This window comes from Eumetopias jubatus, unplaced genomic scaffold, assembly GCF_037043125.1.
Source record: "Eumetopias jubatus isolate StellerSeaLion01/CBP00866 unplaced genomic scaffold, mEumJub1_p1.0 scaffold_9, whole genome shotgun sequence".
Lineage (NCBI taxonomy): Eukaryota > Metazoa > Chordata > Mammalia > Carnivora > Otariidae > Eumetopias > Eumetopias jubatus.
The window spans coordinates 80,303,438-80,323,163 of record NW_028274815.1 but is presented as its reverse complement, the minus strand read 5'-3'; the positions used below and the strand labels follow the sequence as shown (position 1 = coordinate 80,323,163).

The 19,726-nt window shown below is 41.4% G+C and overlaps 1 protein-coding gene across 2 annotated transcripts in view; it reads right to left on the bottom strand.

Moving 5' to 3' along the window:
• The window catches only part of NPAS2 (neuronal PAS domain protein 2), a 151,583-nt gene that overhangs the window by 52,553 nt on the left and 79,304 nt on the right, over positions 1 to 19,726 (bottom strand). For both annotated transcript variants that reach the window (XM_028104080.1, XM_028104081.1), the window contains exons 3-4: positions 10,419 to 10,567; positions 4,072 to 4,163 (exon numbers count right to left, since the gene is read on the bottom strand). In XM_028104080.1, coding sequence (XP_027959881.1) covers positions 4,072 to 4,163; positions 10,419 to 10,567 — 241 coding nt within the window. The remainder of the gene's footprint in view (positions 1 to 4,071; positions 4,164 to 10,418; positions 10,568 to 19,726) is intronic.

Here is a 19,726-nt window from a genome sequence, read left to right as displayed (position 1 = left end):
AGACTTCGTCTAGCCCAGGCAAAGGGCTTGCTAAAGCACTAAAGGGCCCCCTGGAAAATCTGACCTCTTGGTATCCTAAAATTCAATTTAGCCATGGGAATTACCTAAGTAGTTTTTTAATGGTAAGCATCCCATTGGGCTGGACCAGAAACATCACAGTTACCATTAAAAAGATGATATTTTATGGTTCCCATCCCCTGATCCCCAATATCGCTTTGAGTTCAGCGGTAAACATGGACCGGAAGGTATCGGACCTAACAGGTGCATTAACAACTGTCGGTCAGGGTCGACCTCTGCCTACATTCATTGCCACAGGAGGAATGCTTCCCGAAGGAACTGTTTGTCAAGAACCTTCGCATTACTTGCTAAGTGTCTACTGTATGTGAGGCACGCTACTCTAGGTGCTTCTGATAGAAAAGAAAGGATGCAGGCTGTTAATGTTTTCTCACACTTCTGCTGTTTTGTTTTTAGATTCCTTATTGGATGCTCACAATGCTTTCATAAGACACAACTGAAAGTTGATTTCTAAAATTCAGACTGTGAAATTCAGCACTGAATGGGGTCATCCTGGCAACGGGATATACGGGTGCCCCAAATAGAAGGAAAAGACTAAGACAAGCCCATCTCATTGGAAAATGAGTCTCTGAGGGAGTAATATGCTCAGGTGGACTGTTACTGTAAACCTATCACTTTGTACTGACTGCATCTTTGAAATAGCATCTTCCTCGAATGTGAAAATGTTTCCTCTTTAAAGGAAAAAAAAAAAAGCCACACTGAAATATGTGCTTAGAAAGTTCTGGAAACATTTTGTATGCACTCGGCTAGTTCCTCTCAGGGTGTTACTAGAAGTCTGCACGGTCATAGGGGCATTAATTCGTTCAGTTAGGAGGGTGCAGCTAGGTGCACTGCAACAGGAACTGGAAACGGTCCACTAACTGGGCATGGAGGGTACCGTGCCAGGATGGGAGAGAGCTCTCTTCACCAGGAAAATGAACACTAGGGTCATTTATTATTTTATACTCACATATTGCAGGATTCAAGACTGAAAAATAGATTAAAGCATGTTTCTTAAGAGGACCTCATCCTTTTGGGTTACATCAGTGGTTTTCAACTGGGGGCAGCTTTGCCCCCTCTCCCCTCACACCTGTTGGGAGACATCTAAGCAATGGCAGCAGACATTTTTGGTGGTCACTACTGGGGTGGGTGCTGTTGGCATCTAGTGGGTAGAGGCCAAAGATGCTTTGAAACATCCTACAATGCACAGGACACCCCCATAACAACGAAGGTGTCAATAGGGCCGAGGCTGAGAAATCCCAAATAAGATTTATGGGCCATGGTGAACCCAGAGGTACATCCTGGTACCTTTTGCTTCTTTTCCTAATGTTTTTTTTTTCAGTTCTATTTGTGGCACTCCTAGAGGTGAGCTTTAAGAGGTGGGGGCACTGTTGAAGAGGGCAGTGGGACCTTTTGGAAAAAGCAGGGCAGCATACTGGGAAAAGAGAAGAAGTCCAAACGATCTTCTTGCGCTGTGAGCCCAAGCCCCTCTTGGATTTCTAAAGCATGTGGGTGTTAAAAAGCTGAAGGTATTTACAGATGGGAGATAACTTTCATCAGCTTATTGGCGTCTTCCATTAAATGCACAAGAGGTGTGCTGAGTCACTGCTTGGAGCACACTTGCCGGGTTTTAGTGGGTCCCATCAGCCCGATCTGAGGGACTCAGCAGACTGACTGCAAAGTCGCAAAGTAAAGGTGACTGTGACGGCAGCTCCAGGGACGCCAAAATGCCCCAACGGCCCCAATTTTATACCTGCCACACACCAGAAGGGAATGAAAACACCCCTTTCTGCCAACTCCTGATTCTGATGCTTCCTGTGTTCCCGGGGACAACCTCTGGGCTAAGAGAAAAGATTGCTGAATACAATTCAGAAGAAATGTTACAAACTCCCTAGGGACCAGTCGGCAAGAGCTGCTGCCCCTTCGTCCGAGTCGATGTGCTCACGGGCTCGTAGCCAGCATCTACGTCGGCTTACACGGTACCTGCCTGGGGGTTCTGCAACCAAGGCACTTTTGTTCTTTCAAACCCCACGACTGTGTGCACTGGGCTGGGGCCTTTCTGAGAGGAGAGGGGAGGAGTTGGGACTCACATCAAGAGGGCACCAGTGGTGCAGCACCCTGGGGCCTGATGGGTTCTGTCCCGATTTAAAACGGAACTTCACGGTTACCAAGACATGGCATCTGAATTCCTCACAGTCCCTGAAACGGCTCTGGAAAAGGAGAGGCTGTGTGGCTGGAAAGGGACACGCACGAGCAAGAAGAAGACTAGTGGCAAATGGTGACAACCTCATCCTCTGGGGGCCCTGTGGCGGCCAGGCCATCCGGGAGAAGATACCGGAGGTGCGGTTAACTCATGGCCAGGTCTGTGTCTCCTGAAGGGCAACAGGTTGGAACAGAAGCTTAGAACAGTCAGAGATAAATCAGAAGCACTAGTGGGTGGGTTTCCCAGGCTCCTCAAAGCTGCAATTTGCCCAGAAGGCCTGCTTGTTGCACAGGATTAACTTCAGGCTTAATTCACTCATCAGGCACAATTCCTTCAGATTTGCTTCAAGGAGTCTATACTGGGAGCCGGGGAACGTGCAGAAAGAATATACATACAAATCTAAAATCTTCTTTTTCTAGAAATTCCAGTCTCCCGAATCTCAGTCCTGCCTTTCAGCCCAAATATGTATCCATTTTTAACTTTCTAAAAGTCTTGTTTCCTCAGACACTTTTGATATCTTGAAACTCAGTGGGGGAGGGGAGGGAAGAAAGATGTGCTACAGGCTCTTAAAAAGAGGCTGGGTGCTGTAGGGTTATGCGTTTTAACTACTGTCCCTAAGAATTAAAAGATAAAACGGTTTATGTAAAGTAGCATAATGATGCATTAATTCAACATTATATTTCACAAGCTGGTCTAAATTTAACATACTTAAAATGCATTGCTTCTGGAGAAAGTTCTGTATTTTCTTTAAATATAGTTCACATGTAGATTTAAGTATCTTTCATTTTATGCAAATGTTCATTAATGCGCTTATATTTCATAATATTTGGACATCTTCATTCTGGCATTTTCTTACTCCAGTACTTTCTGTTTTCTGCATAGTTAATCTATGTAAATTAAAGTTTACATCAGTCTTATACACGCACCTAAGATGAGATATAGAAAGAAGCCACTCTCCAAAAACCCTGCCAGGAACCACTGACATGTAGCCAGCGTCTAACTTCCTTTCGCTGAACTCATTTGTCTTGGTTTCCTCTTCTAAGTCAAGGGCCCAGACATGCCACGTCTGGAGCCTTCTCTCCCTCCACTGTCATGTCCATACACTCCCAGCCTAATCCCCAGTTGAGACGTCAGAGCACCCTGCCACATGTTTTTGTAGAGACCCATCCTCATCTGTACAGATGAGTTTCACCCAAATGTAAACACAGGACACTGAAGAAGGCCACTGGCCAGATTTCCACAAATTTAGCCCTGAAGATGGGTGTGGGCACCTAACTTTCTAGAGGAAGAAATGTGAGCATCTTTCTCAGCCCAGAAAGGGCGTGTGCTGGGTGGGGAGGCACAGGGTCACTTACGGGAGACACCCACGTGCTATGTTGATGTAATATGAGCTCAAGTTAAAAGCCTAACTTTAAAAGACTTTTGTTTTCAAAATGTGTTCTACTAAGGGAAACACATAATCATATAATCACCGCCTTCTAAAGAGGAGACTCTGATTTCCTCCCTCCTTCCCCTCCTTCTACCTACCTGCACCCTTGTCCCTCCCCAGATCCCCCACTGGGTGTCCTCTAGTTGGGAGACCATGAGCGGGCTTGCCCTGCACACACTCACATCCAGTTTCGGGATTCTTGCTTATACTGCCAAACTCTAGCCAAAAAATAAGCAATAGCACGCAGGGCTTCAAGGGGTGTCTGTTTCAAGACCTCTTTCCAGGGTCAAGGGCAGTTGTTTACTTTGGGCACTAGGTCTTATCTAGAACAAGCAGCTACATTTTGATTTGCAACGAATTAAGCTAATTTGAAAGTGCATTTCACCTCCAACATCAGCTGGGTGAATTCTTCATTACTGAGGAATGAAGGCTTCCAGTCCTGCTGAATATCACAGATTTCCGTTTGCGCTGAGACTTCTAAAAAAAAAAAAAAACCATAAATAAACGGTTATAGTCAAAGGCACCTTGGAATTAGAATTAACAAATGAAGCACATTTATTTCTATGTAATTTTGTGTAAACTTCTGTGTTGTTGAAATTAAAAGAAGCCCGGATAAGGAAATAGGTTACCCTGAGCTTTGGATGTAATGGGCTTAAAGGCGGCTCTGGATGTTTTCACACCCTTTTAATGAGGCTTCCGGAGAAGAGTCCTCCGCTCTCTGTGTGGCCATAGTGCTTGCCAGTAGCAGGAGCACAATGCCCTTGAATTTCCCCATGACAAAGCAGTTGGGAGTTAGGCAGTCGCCACCTATCAAGGCAATGGGAACAAAGACAGGGGCGGTGGGACACAGCCCTAAGCTGCCTCTTCAGGGTCAAGGCAAAGCAGAACACTTTAGAAATCTGGGATTTTCAAAAATTCCAGACACACCTTAGGCTTGTAGTAAATAACCTCCTGTGTCTAGGCAGAATGTCATGTATTTTTCAGCAGTTCCAGATACTGAAGTACAATGTGTCAGACAAATACATGTTTATTTAGTTGCTTTTAAAGCCAGAATCTCAAACCTTTTCTGGATTGATCTATAGTTTGCTTGTTTCTGTTCTACCTTGTACTGAAGATGTTATTCATGTTTGTAAATTCAATAGTCATTGGAACACACAGGACTCCTTAAATACTCGAGTTCTTTTGCATTTTTGAAAGTGTATTTTGTTTTAATTACTAAAATGTCTCTGATAAGATTATTAGAGATAGCTCAAATGCTGTATCAGATATATTTGTTTTTCCTTCAGTTGATCCTCCATCTTTTTTTTTTTTTAAGATTTTATTTATTTATTTGATACAAAGAGAGAGAGTACAAGCAGGCTGAGCAGCAGACAGAGGGAGAGGCAGAGGGAGAAGCAGGCTCTCCCCTGAGGAGGGAGCCTGATGCGGGGCTCGATCATGACCTGAGCCGAAGGCAGACCCTTAACCGACTGAGCCACCCAGGCGCCCTTGATCCTTCATCTTAACCAACATTTTGCCCCACTTTATCTAGTAAGAGGTTTCTTTAGGGATTATTTTTGTGATGCTACTGGGATGGTTTCTTCCTCCAAGATTTTGGAAAGAACAAGCTGTTGCCACCACGGTGGCCAGAGGCTGCACAACGTGAAATGCATCCTGGGAAGCAGAGGTAGTTCTGGGCCAGTGTTCATTCTGGGGTGCCAGCCGAGGCAAGGAAGAGAGGGTGAAACTCTCATCCACTGGCATTTGATGTGACCAATATCATAAGCTACAAGTGACAGGGCAGGGTCAGCAAAGAGATGTGGTGATGGCAGTTTCTAAATAGCAAGGGAAGCAAAACCACCTGGAATCATTTCTTTTTTGAAGAAAAACATTACAATTAACAGCTGAACCCCAAAATTCTACTGTAGTGTAAATTGCAGTTGTGCCCTAGAGTGCTCACCTCCCAATTGTTCCTGGTAGGTGTGAACAAGGAGCAGTATGTCTCTGGGTTATGTGTGGTCAAAGAAAAGTCTGGGAAATGGGGCAGAAAGTCTCTACTAAGCTGGGTTAATATTATCCTGTCCACCAGACACATTTCTCTTCGTGTTCAGCTTCTCCGCAAGCCCCTAGTCCCTATCCACTAAGGCAGACAAAATGAAGGGGCATGAAAGAGGAATATGATTTGATGTTGGAAGAAAATCACATGAAATCAGCTTGAGATTCACATAAGAAGAGGAAAGCATTGCAGGTCAGCCTGGTCCTGTAGAAGTAACATTTAGATGGATGTGGATAAAGACGTGCAATACACTTTGTTATTTACATAATTCAGGGATTTATCTCTTAGACACTGATGACATAAAATTTACCTACGAAGAAACATGGTCAGGTTCTCATTTTGATTTGGATTCCTTCAAAAAGAATATGTATCCATTCCAGGATCAAGATTTGCCTTCCAAGCTGAGAAAAAGGGGATGCTTGAACAATTATTGAGGAAAAAGTCATCATAAAGAATTATAATGACTACCTAGACTTAATCATCTTTTCTTGCTTATCATGTGGTCTTCCTGTTTCATGAAGGCAGAAAGCATGTCTAAATCCACAGTGCTTTACCCTGGCTGCACATTGGAATCACCCCGGAAATTCTAAAAATACAGATGCTTGTGCCTCACCCAGTGGTGTGCTGGTAAAAGGCTTTCCCTCCCTAAAGGAAAAAAAAAAAAAAAAAAAAAGAAAGAAAGAATAAAAAAGAAAAAGAAAAAGAAAAAAAAAGGCCCTGATTTATAGTGCTTTCCCATTTCTGTGGTGTAAATACTCACACAGTGGCTAATTTTAAGCTGTCAACTGGCTTGCAAAACTCCTGAAAATTTAACAATCATCTTTTGCAAGTCAGGATGAGCCAGCTCCAGCTCACCACTGGGGTTCCACCCCTAGATATTCTGATTTATTGATCTCTGAGGTGTGACCCAGTTATATGTATTTTTAAAACTCTCCAGGTGATTCTAATGGGTGGCCAAGGTTGAGAACCAGTAGGCTAAATGGCTACACTAATGGGCAGCTACAGAACAGTAATACAAATATCCCCAAGAGCTCCATGAATTATGCCTTGTGGAAAAACAGCATGGTGTAGTATTAAAAACCTGGGATCTGGAAGCAGACTGCCCTGTATAGATTCTCCCTGGCTGTCTGACTTGGGTGAGTGGCCTAACATCTCTGTGCCTTGGTTGTTTCATCTGTGAAATAATATTAACTCAGGGGAGCTGCTGTGAAGTTCACATGTGTTCCTATACAAGAGTCCTTAGAACAATGCCTGTCTGACTCATGGGGAGCCCTGAATAAATGCTGACCATGTTGTTCTCTGCCCTACTGCGGATGCTTGTGGAGTTCATGTCCATTTGGATTATAACGGAAGTTATTGTTTGTTTTTATTTTTTTGATTTAATCCAAATTTTGGCCCACTGCGGTATTTCTCCATAAAATCTACCATGAATTTTCTGCTTTCTTTGGAATATAAAATCACAGAGGATGAGTGAGATCTGCAGGTGATCAGGGAGGGTTGCATTTAAGGGGGCTGTGCAAAGTAGGCCTTAGTCTTATAAAAAAGGTGAGCTGGAGATGGGCACTCCTGGTGTTAGGAGGCTGCATTTCTGCTAACTGATTCTTTCCAGGTCCCAATTTGACAATTCTGTAATTCTGCAGCGGACAGAGCCCAGCATAAATGTCACACTGATGAACTTGATCCCAGCTGTCCTATTTAACAGCTGTCCTGCTTCTCAGTGGCACTGACCTAGTTTGAGTAATTTGTGCAAAATATCTTGGTAATCGCACCAACCTGCTATTTCACTTAGCCAAATCATTATTTAGGAAACATAACCGTTCTGATTAAATTATTGGGGCAATTGAATACTGCGGCAACACTTTATTCCAATCCTGCTTGATTGTTCTTCCCTGACTTTTAACAAAAGCAATTAACATATTCTCTACACTCCCCTGGGCAGCTTTGGAAGAAAAAGAAGGAGGATATATCATTACTGTCATCTTTTTAATAGGTATATACAATTATTAAAGAAATAATAAAAGAATAGCAAGTATAACGAAACTTTCTAATGTCCTAGCTGTGCCCTCTTCCATGAAATCATCTTGTCTAGGAAAACATTCAGTGAAAGAGAAGTATCACTGTGAGCACAGAATAATCGTAATTATCTCCTCAGTAACCTGACATTTCTGACTTTATTATGTTTGGTGTCATGGTGAGGAAAAAAAAAAAAGAATTCTGCTCTTCTTGCTTGTTAACATCTACTGAACCCTCTTAATTCTTCTCCAATTTTTTTTGTACCACCCATAGGTGAGCAGTGGGGCAGGGTGGTCAGTGCTAAGAGGTAAAAGGGTTTAAAGGAAAAAAGTAAAAGAGAAAGACATAAGTCTTTCTTATATTTCTTAAGTTTGAGAAAGACATAAGTTCAAGGATAGATTCAAGTGGTAACTTCATATAATGGAATACTATATACCAATGAAAATGAACAAGCCAGAACACTGGAAAAACACAGATTAACCTCATAAACATCATGTTTATGATCTATGATTCCATCTGAATAAGTCCCAATAGCCAAACTCTAGTATTAGAAGTCAAAAGAGAGATTACTTCTGGGGAAAGCAGAGGTAATAGGAAGGAAGGGGCATCTATTGGGGAAGCTTGTATTTATTGACCTGTGTGTTGGTTTCCTAGCTGTGTTTACTAATATACAGTGTGATAAGAAACTCAATTGTACAGTTATTATTTGTGTATTTTCTGTAAGTATTAAAACGTTTTTAAAAAAGAAAGGAATGTTGGGATAACTGGATATACACATGCAAAAGGATGAATTTCAACTCCCTATCTTACTCCATATACAAAAAATAACTCAAAATGGATCATATGCCTAAATGCTAACCCTGTAGCTTATATGCATGATGCTTAATCTATGGCTTAAAACTATAAAACTCTTAGAAGAAAACATAGGTGATGTAAATGTTCATATCCTTAGATTAGACCATAGTTTCTTAGATAAGATACCTAAGACACACACAACCAACGACAACAAAAAAAGATAATTGGACTTCAAACTTGGAAACTTTTGTGTGTCAAAAGACATCAGTAAAAAAGTGAAAGGCAACCCACAGAACGGGGGGAAATATTTGCAAATTATATATCTGATGAGGGTCTAGTATCCAGAATATATGAAGAACTCTTACAACTCGACAACAAAAAGATAGATAATCCAATTAAACAATGGACAAAGGATTTGAATAGACATTTCTCTAAAGAAGATATACAAATGGCCAATAAGTTCATGAAAAGCTGAACACTATTAATCTTTAGGGAAATGCAAATCAAAACCATAATGAGATAATTGCTTCATACTCCCTAGGAAGGCTATAATAAACACCACACACACACACACACACACACACACACACACACACACACAACCAGATGTGGGGATGTGGAGAAATTGAAACCCTCATACACTGTTGCTGGGAGAATAAAATTGTGGCTGGGTGGCTCAGTTGGTTAAGTGTCTGCCTTTGGCTCAGGTCATGATCCCAGGGGTCCTGGGATCGAGCCCCGCATCCGGCTCCCTGCTCAGCGGGGAGCCTGCTTCTCCCTCTGCCTCTGCCTCTCCCCTTGTTTGTGCTCTCCTTCTCAGATAAATAAAATCTTAAAAAAAATTAAAATTGTCCAGCTGCTGCAGAAACCGGTTTGGCAGTTCCTCAAAAAGTTGAACTTGAATTACCACTGGACCCAGCAATTCTAATCCTAGATATATATCCAAGAGAACTGAAAGTATATAAACCCTGCAAAGGACTGTACATGAAGCATTATTCATAATGGCTGAAGAGTGGAAACAATGCAAAAGACCCATCAACCGATATATGGTTAAGCAAAATGTGGTATATCCATACCATAGATATTATTGGCCATAACGTGGAGTGAAACACAAGTACTTGTTAAAATATGGATGCTAAATGAAAGAAGCCAGAAACCAAAGACCACATATTGGATGGTTCCAGTTGTATGAAATGCCTAGAACAGGCAAATCTAGAGGGACAGAAAATAGTTGAGGGGTTGTCAGGATTTGGAGGGAGGGGAAATAGGGAGTGACTGCTTTATGAGATGATAAAATTAGTGTTAACGGTGGCACAGCCTTTTGGATATACTAAAACCGCTGTATTAAAAACTTCAGAATGGTGAATTTTATGGCACTTGAATTATATTTCAATAAAAAAATGGATTTGACAGTAAGTAAGTTACTGATTTTCAATTTATTTTTTCCATGGTGTAGCTCAGAAAGCTAAAGAGTTCAGGGGCCATGGCAGAGGTGGTTGGAGAAACCAGTCCACTTTGCTCCAGTAGAAAATGAATTCTTGGGCATTGCATCTCTTCAGAGCTGAATGAAAAATGCTTGCTGCAGACATTTTTAATCAAGACACTCCCACTGTTAATGCCACTCCACTTAGGCTGGGTGCTACCTGTGAGGCTGCTCTGGATTCTCTCCTCTGGCTAATAAAGCAATTTGGGAGGTGAGTGTCCTTTCCCAAAACCTGCTGGAGGTGGGATATTAAAGAGGGTGGCGTGCCTTTGCAAGAGGAAGCCTGTGACTGATGAGATCGGGCTTTGCTGGAAAGAGAGAACCAAGCAGAAGACCAGCTTGATGAAGTCATCACCAAATGAGAGGACAGGAATGGAATAAAAATGGGGAGAAACGTAACCTTTACCATTGTGTTTCTGCAAAAATCCAATGACCTTTTCCAGCACGGTTGTTTTGTCCATTTTCCGCGTGTTGCCAGGGAGCATGGAGCTAAGCTCTTTGATGAGAACATTGAACTGGTCCCGACGCTTCTTCTCAGACTTGTTTCGAGAAGCTCTGTAAACACAGAACACACCAGTTACTAGAACATTCCACTGCATAAAGGCTTTATTATGAAATGGAAGTATTTTCTATCAGAGTGCGCTCTGTTGTGATCATCTTATCAGAACTCTTTCAGGGAAAGTAACATTCGCCACATTTCAGAGTTGGATAATGGGGACAAAAATGTTTTGCCAGACTTCTGGCCACAAAGACAGACAGTGTTAATAAGTAAGTTCTGACTCAGATGCAAAATCTTACACAGATTAGCTCCGTTGCCGGATGCTGTTCAGTCTGACTTCATGGAGCTTTAAACTTCAGAGAGCAAATGACATGCTGTGTACATGGCGGCAGCCCACAGGGTTCTGCTCTGATAGCCCTTCCTTAGGTTCTAACCATTTCCCCTCCACCCCAGAGCACCCAGTCCTAGGCATCAAGTTACTAGGGGAAACCAGGTACCCTGAGAGTCTGGCAGAGAGCCAGGCCACACGGGGCGTATGTCCTGGCCCCTGCCCCAGAGCTCATCATCCTGTGCGGAGACGAGGCACACCCCACACAAAAACGTCTGCAAGCTGTGCTTGACCTGGGGCCAACGTACGACAGAGAACACGGATGGCTGTCAAGCTGCTAAGAGCGGATGAACCCTTTTAGAGATGACTTAGAGGAGCTTAAATGCATAATACTAAGCGGAAGAAGCCAATCGAAAAGGCTACCTGCTGCATGATTCCAACTATATGACATTCTGGAAAAGACAAAACTATGGAGACAGTGAAAAGATCATGGCTGCCAGGGACTGAGGTGGGGGCGGATGAATAGATTTTTAGGGCAGTGAAACTCCTCTGTATGATATTATAATGGTGGATCCACATTATGTGCTAATGTAAACTATGGACTCTGGGGGATAACGATGTGTCAATGTAGGTTCATCCATTGTATCCACTGGGGGATGTTGATAACAGGGAGGCTGTCCATACATAGGGGCAGGGGATGTATGGGAACTCTCTGTACCTTCTGCTCTGTTTTTCTATGAACCTACAACTACCAAAAAAATTAAAAAAGTCTATTTTAAAAATGATACACTACACAGCGCATCTACACAGAGATCAAAGTAGAGCTGCTTGGCTTGAGGGGAGGGGACCTCTGAGGAAGCCTGGGAGCCTCAGGAACCAGAACAGGAAAGCACGGCTATGGTGGCTGTTCTAGAGATAGCCAAACAAGGAGCATGTGTCACAGTTAGCCTGCCCTCACCGGGGGAGGTTTGGGAAGCAGCACCACTCTAGAGGTCTTGACCTTTAATGACACACCACAGACCCAGGGACTGGCTCTCCGCCCCATGGGACCAGCCCCTCATCAATAGTCACCTTAGCCAAAGGTGATCGAGAGCTGACCCACCTTCCTCATTTCACCCAGGATGGACTTGTTCCACAGTCAGCTCACTGAGAGAACAGGAGCGACAGCTGCGGGGCCCATCAAACATGGTCTACCTGCTGCTCTAGGTACCCTGGGGCCCCGGCATCAAGGTGCCCAGGGCAGCCGATCACTTACCAGGAGGCTATTGGCCAACGTGCAGTCAGGACAGGGTGCTGGTGGCTTGCGACAACGCAGCAAATTCCCATCAGAGGGCTTCACCTCCCTTGGGGTAGGTATCCATATCTACAGGTATCAGCGTCAATAAAGATTCTGCTTCCCCAAACAGCCCCGGCAAACACGGGGACACAATGCAAATACCCTCTTCTTAGATGTCACAGTGGCCATAACCACTCTGCTTGCCTCTGCTAAGGACACACGACCTGTCTTTTTTTCAACACACCTGTTGACAAGCCATCCTTTGCTGATTATATCTCGGTTTGGGTTCCTTCCTGATGACACCTGAGGCAATTCTTACCTCAAAGCTTACCTCGAGCGTGTGATCACTACCCATACATAAGGATCTCCGTTTCCTGACTTTTCCTTCATTCCTAACCTTTTTGGATTTGGGGACCACCTGACACCCTTAAGGGGTTTCTACAAAGGCCTCATTCCCAGCCAAGTAACCACCCTCATGCATGTGTTCCCAGACTTATAGACTGAAGGCAGGTGTCCAAGGAAGAAGCTAAGGTGTCTTTTGAGAGTCTCGGGTAAAAAGCATAATGTTCAAACTCACAGGAGAGAAGAAAGGAACCTTTTAACTTTCTGAGTGACTGTCTATGCATTATAAATAATTTTTTGGCCTAGATTTTAAAGAGTGGCATGCAGCCTCCTTAGCCAAAAAAAGCTCTGCCTCTGTCCTACTTTGCCCATTATAAGTTATTTGTGAGCCGATAACACCCAGCTCATTATTACTCTGTTCTCTTCTTCAATGGGTGTAATGACAACCAACATGGCCTGGCAGAGAATACGATGAAGGCTTATATCATTAGTGACAGAAACACAAACTTGTTTCCGTCAGCCTCCGCCTGGGACACACTATGGTGCCCACTGGAAATCGGTCAATGTCAGCTGGATCTGCAGCTCTGAGGCAAGAGAAAGAAAATGAGCCTCGAATGACCTTATTTCCAACAAGAAGGTCATCTTGGCAGGCCCTGAGACACCACACTCAAGGCACCGGGACAACCCGCTGAAAGGCACTTCATCAGCCTCTGGGTTTGATTTTTCTTTTACGTCATTATTTACATTCAGTAAAATTCATCCATTTTAAGTGTACAGTTTGATGGATTTTGGTAATTGTGTAACCACCACCCAAACCCAGAGTCGAAATAGTTCCCTCGTCCTGAAAGGTATTCTCCTGCGTCTTGGTGGTGGAGCTCCCCTCAATGACAGTCACAGGAAACCACTGATTTGCTGTCACTTCAGTTTTGCCATTTTTAGAATTTCATGTAAACAGAATCAGACAGCGTATAGACTTGAACATACAATTAGCATTAAGTTTTTGAGATTCATCCATGTGGTTGTATACATTAATATTCCTTTTGACAGCTGACTAGTATTCCATTGGGGTGTGTCCAGTTCAGGGGGATTGAGAAAAATGCTGCTCTGAGTATTCACATCCATGTCTCTGTGTAGACACAGACACACCTTTCTCCTGGGTAAATACATAGGTGTGAAATTGCTGATTCATAGTCCAAGTGTATGTTCACCGTGATTAGGTATCGCCATGCTGTTATGTATGCCAAGTGGCTGGACCGAGTCTGCATGTCCACCAGCAGTCTATGAGGGTGTGTGTTCCTCCACATGCTTGTCAACACGTGGTATTGTCAGTCTCTTCCCACTGTAGGCATTGTGATGTTTCCTCATTGTGGTTTTAATTTGCATGTTTCTGATGACTAATGACGTTGGACACCCCTTCACATGCTTAATGTTGTTTCATATATTTTCTTTTGTAAAATGTCTGCTCAAATCTTCTGCCCATTTTTCAGTCGGGTTGTTCGTCTTCTTATTGAATTGAACAGAGGGGGAGGAGAGAGAGAAAGAGAGGAGGGCTGGAAGGGAAGTTTGTGTGTGTGTGTGTGTGTGTGTGTGTGTGTGTGTGTGTGTGTGTGTGTGTGTGTTAAATATACACTGATACAAGCCTGAACCTTTGGTTTTGAATGCAGGGCTCAAAAAGCCCGAGGTGATCTTTTCTGGTGTCCCTCAAGGGACAATGTTTCCATAGATAACATTCGTTGGGCGCTTACTATGTAACAGGCACTATTTTAAATACTTTACATATATTAATTACTTTAATCCTCACAATGACACTTTAAGATAGATACTATAATTCCCAGTTCACAGACGAAGCAGCTGAGGCACGGAGACGTGACGTGACTCACTGAAGTCACATGACTGGGAAATGGGGGAGCTGGCTGGCTTGGGTGCCTGTGCTGTGAATCAGTGCACTCTCTCTTGCCTCCTACAGCTCCCTCCAGAACCATCGTGAAGGTATCTGTTACGGAGCCATGCACCAGTGCTCTGGGAGCACGGGACTAAGAGTGACAAATTCTGGCTGCTTGAGGTTATAGTGCAGAACCAAAACATATTCTGCAGAAAAATGGCATTGCATGCTAATAGGATGATGGTATTTGTGTTCAGGGAAGAATACCGCAGAAAATCAACTAAAAACAGCCAACTGAAAGAAGCTCAGAGTCTAGAGGAAGAGATGCAATTCACACATCAGGTGCAATGTGATATGGGTTAGGAGACAAGTTTAGACAAACTGCCAAAGGATTTCAAAAGGGAAGGAGATCAGCCATGTGAGGTGGTCAGGGAAGCCCTCAGGGGAGGGGCTGGTGCGAGGTGGCCTCGAGGGGTGAGTGGGCAGGTGGTGGGGAGACAACCAAGGAAGAGCCGAGTGCTCAGCTTTGACAGGACAGTTGGTGACATGTGGGAAAGTAAAGTGAGAGAGAGAGGACAAGAAGAGTGAGGCCAACCAGAGTCTCAAATGCCAGTACAGGCGATTTGGTCTCAGCTTTTGATGAGTCCGGGACAGGGTACTGACGGGCAGTCTGGGGAAGGGAAAAGGTTAGGACATCAGGAGAAAGGGGAGAGGGACCCAACTCAGGGGGAAGTGAGCAGAGACTGGAAGAAGAGGTGAGGGTGGTCGGGCACAGTACCACAGTGCCCTGCATGGCTACGGGCTGTGCACCCCAGCTCAGTACTAACCAAACCCCTTGTTGAGGAGATAGGGGAGAAAGTGGGGTGCCTCACCTGAATTTCATTTGTCTAAGAAAAAGTAATGCTGATGATATGTACCTTTAAATTTTTTACTCTCGAAATGACCATATAGTAAACTTGACTTTTTCTTTTGGGCAGAGTTCTATAAATTTTCGCATGTGTATAAATTCATGTAACCATGATCACAACCAAGAGACAGAAGAGTTCCCTCCAAAGCTCCTTCATTCTCTGCACACCTGTAACCCCAGGCAACCCCTGTCCTGTTCTCCATCACCATGCTCTCTTTTGGAGAATGTCACAGAAATACAACCATACAGCACATAACCCCTGAGCCTGGCTTCTTCTACCCACAGAATGCCTTTGAGATTCATTCAGGTTGCTGAGCCTACCGTACCTTGCCCCTTCTTAATGCTGAGAACTGGTTTTCTATTGTATGGCTGTCCCACAGCTGGTTTATCCATTCATCTGCAAAGGAAATTTGGGTTGGTTCCCCCCCTTTTTTTTGGTGGTTATGAATAGAGCTGCTGTAAACATTTGTGTACAGGTATTTTGTGTGTGAACACAAGTTTTCAGCTCTCTGAAATGAGTAACCTGGGTCCTATGGAAAATGTACATTTAACTTCATAAACTGCCAAACTGTTTCCCAGAGTGGCTTTACCATCCTACCTCCTCACTAGTCATGTAGGAGTGATCCAGATGTTCTACATCCTCAAGGGGAGTTAGTATCATCAGTACTTGTAATTTTAGCTAATCTAAGAGATAGGCAGTATTATCTCATGGGGCTTAAATTTGCATTTATCTAACGGCTAATGATGTTCTTTTTTTTTTTTTGCCATCTGTATATCTTCTTTGGTGAAGCATCTGTTCGTGTCTTTTGCCCATTTTTAAATGGGGCTTTTTGTTTCCTTACTGTTGAGTGTTAAGTGTCCTTTATATATTCCGACACAAGGCCTTTGTCCGACGTATGATTTGTCAATATTTTCTCACAGCTCATCTTTTTATTCTCTTACTAGTGTCTTTCACAGAGTCAAAGTTTCTCTTTGTGATGAAGTCCAAGTTAGCAATTTTTTTCTTTTGTGGATTGTGCTTTTGGTGTCAGGTCTGGACATCATCTGCCCAGCCACAGGCCACAGAGATTTTTCTCCTGTGTTTTCTTCCGGGAGTTCTACACATTTTACATTTCATGATCCACTTTGAGCTAGTTATTTTTATAATATGTAAGGTTTTGGTTGAAGTTTATTTGTTTGTATGTGGTTGTCCAATTGTTCCAACTCCATTAAGGAAAAGATATTTCTACATTTGATTACCTTTGTAAAAAATCAGTTGGTCATATTTATGTGGGTCAATTTCTGAGTTCTCGATTCTCTATTTTGTCTCGTTGACCTATGTATGGATCTATTCCTCCACAAATACCATGCTGTCTTGATTACTGCAGCTTTATAAGAAGTCTTAAAATTGGATAATGTGATTCCTCCAACTTTATTCCTCCTTTTCAAAATTATTTGGACTATTCTAGTTTCTCTGCCTTTCCATTACATTTTACAATCAACTTGTGTATATCTACAAAGAGTTCTGCTGGGATTTTGATTGGATTTGCTTTAAATCTATGGACCAATTTGGGAAAATTTGGTATCTTTATTCTGTTGAGTCTTCCAATAATAAACACAATATATCTTTCCATTTATTTAGGTCTTCACTGATTTCTACTATGAGCATTTTGCACTTTTCACATAGGTATCTCACATACGTTTTATTCGATTTATACTTAAGTATTTCATTATTTTGGATTGGTTAAAAGTGGCACTGTGTTTTTAATATCAGTTTCTAATAGTTCACTGTTGGCCTACAGAAAGATGATTGATTTGTGTGTTGACCTTGTATCCTGTGACCTTGCTAAATTCACTTATTAGTTATAGGAGTTTTTTATTTGTTTGTTTCGCTAAGTCTCTTGGGATGTTCTATATATACAAACATGTCCTCTGTCAATAAGGGAAGCATTATTTCCTTTTTTCCAATCAATATGCCTTTGATTTCTTTTATGGTCTTATTGGAGTGATGATAGCAGATACCTTTGTCTTATTCCCCATCTTAGGGGGAAAACATTTAATCTTTTGCCAGTAAGTATATCAGCTGTAGGTTTTATGTAAATTCCCTTTATCAAGTTAAGGAGATTCTCTCCTTTTCCTAGTTTGCTGAGAGTTTATAACAAAAATACAAGTTGAATTCTGTAAAACCCCTTTTCTGCTTCACTGAATATGATCATGTGGGTTTTGGTTTTTCTTCTTTATCCTCCTAACTTGATGGAGGACAATGATTGGTTTTTGAATACTGAACATCCTGGCAATCTCTGGATAAAACTCCACTTGGTCATGATGTATTTTACATATATGTATATATGATGTATGTATATATCACACACATATATACTTGCTAATGTTTTGTTGAGGATTTTTACATTTGTGTTCATGAAGGATATTTGTCTGTAGTTTTCTTTTCTTACACTGTTCCCCCCGCCTCCCCTTGGGTAATAATGGTCTCAGAAAATAAGTTGGGAAGTAGTTCCTCCTCTTAATTTTCTGGAAAGGACTGCGTCGAGTTGGTGATTTTTTTTTTCCTTTTAATGTTTGGCAGAATTCTTCAGTGGAACCATCTGGGTCTGAGATTTCTTTTTCAGAAGATTTTTAACTACAAATTCAATTCCGTTATTTGGGACACTTTAGGCTTTCTATTTCATCTTGTAGGAGTTTTGGTAGCTTATGGTTTTTGAGTAATGGGTACCTCTCATCTAAGTTGTCAAATTTATGTGGATAGAGTTGTTTATAGTATTCCTTCATGGCCCCTTTGATGTCTGAAGAGTGTGTAATAATATCTCCTTTTTTATTCCTGCTATTGGTAATTTGTGACTTCTTTTTGGTCATTCGTGCAAAAGGCTTACCATTTTTATTGATTTTTTAAAAATCACCTTTTGACTTTTCTCTATTATTTTTCTGTTTTCAGTTTTATTGATTTTTGCTCTTTATTATAATTTTCATTCTTCTTTTTGCTTTGAATTTATTTTGCTCTGCTGTTATAGTTTCTTAAGGTGGAAGCTTCGTTGTTGATTTGAGACCTTTACTCTTTTCCACTATGACCATTTAATGCTATAGATTTTCCTCTAAGCACTGCTTTAGCTGCAACCCACAAATTTTGATATATTGTATTTTTATATTTGTTCAGGTCAAAATATTTTCTAAAATTCCTTGACACTTCCTCTTTAACCTTTGAATTACTTAGTAGCCATACTGTTAATTTCCAAGTTTTAGAGCTATTGTTCTCACCATCTTTCTGTTTGTAATTTAATTTTGTTCATTTAGACTTCTTTACATTTATTTTATGAAGCAGGATTTGGTGAGTGAATGTTCAATGGGTACTTGAAAACAGTGTGTATTCTGCTATTGTCGGGTGGAGTGTTCTAAAAATGTCAGGCAGATCCTCTCGGTTGATGGTGCTTTTCAGTTCTTGTAAACTCTTGCTGAATTTCTCTCTACTAGTTCTATTACTGAGATGAGCATATTAAAGACTCATTGCAGTTTGAAGCTCTGTTGTTAGGTGTATACACATTTAGAATTGTTATGTGTTCTTGGTAAATCGACTATCATTATGTAATGCCATTCTTTATTCCTGGTAATTTTCTTTGCTCTGAAATCTACTTTATTTTATATTAATATAATCACTCTGGCCTTCTTTTAAGTAATGTTTGTGTGGTATATCATTTTCCACAGTTTTCCTTTGAGCCTACTTATATCATCATATTTTGAATGAATACTTTGTGAACAGCAGATAGTGAAGTCATTAAAAAAATTCATTCTGACAATCTCTTTTAGTTGGCATGTTTAGACCACTTACATTTAATGTAATTATATGTTTGGATTTAGGTGTACCATTTTACCATCCGTTTTCTGTTTTATTTTTTTCATTCTTTGTCTTTTGTTGTTGTTCCTATTTCTTTTATCCTGCCTTCTTTTGGGTTGTTTATTTCATTTTCATTTATTTAATTTATAAAGTATTTCATTTTAATTTATCTATTGTGTTTTTATTTAATATAGTTCCTTGTGTAGTGCTTAGTAAGCACTCTATGGGTTATAATATAAAAAACTATCATTGCAGGGCCTACTTAGAATATTTTACCATTTCAAGTGGAATGGAGAAACTTTATTCCATTTAGTTCCCTATATCCTCCCTCCCTTTATGTTGTAGTTATCTTAGGTACTACATCTACATACACTGAATCATATCAGATTATGTTATTTTTCCCAAATGTCAGACTATCTATTCTATGTAGCCAGATATTTACCATTTCTGTTACTCTTCCTTTATATCTCTTATCCCAAGTGTCCATCTGGTATCATTTCCTTTCTGTTAGAAAAACTTCCTTTAGCAATTCTTTTAGAGCAGGTCTACTGATAAAAAAACTTTTAGTTTTTAGTTTTTAGGTTTTTTGTTTTTTGGTTTTTTTTTTTTTCATTTGAGAATGTCTTCACTTACCTTCATTTCTGATGGATATTTTCA